Source organism: Onychomys torridus, chromosome 1 (genome assembly GCF_903995425.1).
Source record: "Onychomys torridus chromosome 1, mOncTor1.1, whole genome shotgun sequence".
In the NCBI taxonomy this organism is placed as follows: domain Eukaryota; kingdom Metazoa; phylum Chordata; class Mammalia; order Rodentia; family Cricetidae; genus Onychomys; species Onychomys torridus.
The window spans coordinates 98,291,477-98,294,596 of record NC_050443.1 but is presented as its reverse complement, the minus strand read 5'-3'; the positions used below and the strand labels follow the sequence as shown (position 1 = coordinate 98,294,596).

Below are 3,120 nucleotides of genomic sequence, written 5' to 3'. Positions count from 1 at the left end.
GGTAACTGTGTTTATTGAGAAACTGCTACTGATTTTCAAAGTAGAGCCACATTCACCTTCCCATTGGAGTTGCTCCACACACTAATCAACTCACTGTTATCCTTTTGTTCCGGTTATGAATGGCGTCTCGTTGTGTCTTCCGTTACATTGCCCTGAACACCCTCTCATGGGCTCCCTTGTCATCTAGATATCCTCTTCAGTCTTCAGCAAAGTATCCACTCACACCTTCTGTTGTTCCAGAAATTGCACACTTGTCTTCTTATGATTAAGTTATTAAGAATGTTTTAAAATTCTGTTACAGGCCTAGCATATATGTCATCTGCAAATATTTTCTCTTGACCTTTAGCCTGTCTTTCATTTTCTTGATAGCTTCCTTTGGAAAATATTTTCAATTTTGTTGAAAACAAAGTATTTTTTATTGCATTTCATGGTTTTTCCTCTTTTGTTTGTTTGTTTGTTTGGTGGTCATAAAAAACCTTTTCCAAATCCAAGGTCATGAAGACAATCCTTTTATTTTTCTTCTAAAAGCTTTATAGTTTTGGCTCTCATATTTAGATTTTTGGCCCAATTTGAACTATTTTTACATAAGATTCAAGTACATTCTGTTGTATGAGAAACATTCTGTTTCTAAATAGCTCAAGGCTATTCTTTCTCCATGGTTTAGTTTTGAAATAATATCAAAACATCAATTTACTATGCCAGTATCTTTATTTCTAGAATCTCAATTCTATAACACTGATATATACAGGTACTTTTGTACCAAAAGTATATGTGTGTGTGTGTGTTCAAAATTTCAATATTTCTTGATATTATTTTGGCTTACAGTGAATCACATTTTTTATAATTTTAAGAATTGGTACATCAATTTCCATAAAGAAGCAAGCTCAAAACCCTGTGCTGGAAATGTGACTGTTACTAGGCATTCAGATAGATCCAGGCTTCATTCATCCAGTTCTCTGGGAAGGCTCTATACTTCCCTGGTCCACAGATGGGGATCCCTGAAGCCAAGTTGCAGGGCTGCTTCAGATTCCATAGCAAAGCCTGAGGTTAGCAGATCCCATTGGCACCTTTTTCCTTGTGTGCCCTGTGCACCAGCAGGGCTGACTTCAGGCTACTGCAGAGGCAAACTATCTGAACCTTACATCAGTTTCAGGGTCTGGTGTAACTGTGGGGCAAGTGTGCCCCAGGGACTCAGACAAATACCTTCCTGGTTCTATACATGAGGCTGCTCTCAGTCGACAGCTATGATGGGCCAGAGTTCCATCACAGTCCCTTTCCAGTCTACAGTCAAACCACTCCTCAGCCATGGTGGGGCTGGGGGTGCCTCACACAGGAATCCCTCTGTCTATCTAGGTCTCTGAGCTGGGTCCTCACCCTGCCCACAAAGGTGGTCTCTAACCACTGCTGAGAGGGCCTAGAACTGAGTCTCAGGGACATTGTTGGTCTGTGGCCAGAGTTGAGGTCAGGCGGTCCATCACTGGAGGCACAGTGGGTACACTTCACCCCAAATCCCCAGTGGACAGTTTTTAAAGCAAGACTACCAAAGGAGGACACGACCGAGTCCATGAGGATATGGGGAATTTCTAGCTCTGAAGGTAGAAACACATTAGCTAAGTCTGCTACCTGGGCACTGTCCCTTCAAGGTGGCTCTCCCAGGTCTTGGACTCACAAGCCCTTAACTGGATGGCATTTTTATCCACAGGGTTGCAAAATCATTGCTGTATTTAATATAAATAGACGAGTTCTAGTCCACTGCCTTACCACCACCGCTCCATACATATCATAGCTTTAAAAGTATAAACCCAAATAAACCTACAGTGACATGAGCCACGTGACGGGAATGGAGGCACAAATGCCATGCTCCCAGCGGTGTCAGGGAAGAACAAGTTAATATGCAGAAATATGTTTGGTAAAGAGGTGTCTCTTCTGCTATGACTCTGAATGATTTTTCTTTTCAGATACATTCATATATCATTCTTCAATAAGATTTTTAGAAAATTAGTGATGTTAATAAAATCTGTGCACCAAATAAGGATCCTCTTTGCCCTGATACTTGACACAAATCCTGTGCTTTTGGGTCAGAATGCATAGTCACAGGACTGGTGCAAGGCCTCATGGGGAAAGGCACCTGATGCCAAACCTGAGGACCGACCGCTTCAGTGAAAGGAGAACCGGGGCCTACAAAATGTCCTCTAACATCCACCCCTGACACACCAACACATGCATGCACATGCATGCACATGCACACACAAAAGGTTTTCCAGAGCATAATTATAAACAAATAGTTGTATTTCTAGAACTAGAAATTAATCTGGTCATCTGATTTTAAATATTATACTTCAATAATGATTATGCCATGAAGGCGTTTGGACAAACAATTTAGAGGAGCCTAATGCATGGCTTGTGAAGGTCAGTGACTCACACTAAAACGTCTCTGGAGAAGCACTTCAAGTATTTTAATTTCTAACCTTTAAAGTCGAAATTTAAATCCTTTTTCACCATCTCAGTCATATTTCTTGCCGCGTCACTCCCAGAAGGCACATAAGCCAGTTCATATTCAAACTTTTTATTAACAAACTCGGGTACTGTCAGGGGAAGAGGATTAAAAATCATAGCATGAACAAATGTCTTCTTCGAAATTTTGCGCATAGTCAAAGTCCATGCAAAGAATAGAAGTATCAAGAGGATCTCCACCACTAAGCCAACCACGTTCCGCCTCTGCAAAAAATAAAACAGGAGGGCTGTGTTAGTGAATACGTGAGTACATGCATGTGTGTGCTCCTGTGTGTGGGTATGCACACACAGCACAGACCCACATGATTCTGCTTCATTCTACAATGGGAATGGCTCCCCGACTATCCTCCTCACTCTTTTCTGTAGTTCATTTGACTCTGCTGATTCTATTGATTCTCAGGGTGTTCTCCAGACTAAGCAGTGCTAGCTCCAGCCTTGGAACAAGGGCAAGAAAGTAAACTATAATCAAATGTTGTAGAGGAGATGTTATTTCCCCCTCTGGCTTTATAGACTTTCCAACTAGCTCCCACAGATACCTCCACTTACCTTCAAAAGTAAATTTTTCCACAGGAGGAGCGAGAATTGCTTCATGCGCAATGAAACCAT

The 3,120-nt window shown here is 41.5% G+C and overlaps 1 protein-coding gene across 1 annotated transcript in view; it reads right to left on the bottom strand.

The window, feature by feature from the left end:
- Nucleotides 1–3,120, bottom strand: part of LOC118576607 (ATP-binding cassette sub-family A member 3-like) — a 97,317-nt gene extending 94,197 nt beyond the window's left edge. The window contains exons 1-2 of the mRNA XM_036176812.1: nt 3,061–3,120; nt 2,469–2,718 (exon numbers count right to left, since the gene is read on the bottom strand). Of these exons, the coding sequence (XP_036032705.1) occupies nt 2,469–2,718; nt 3,061–3,120 (310 nt within the window). The remainder of the gene's footprint in view (nt 1–2,468; nt 2,719–3,060) is intronic.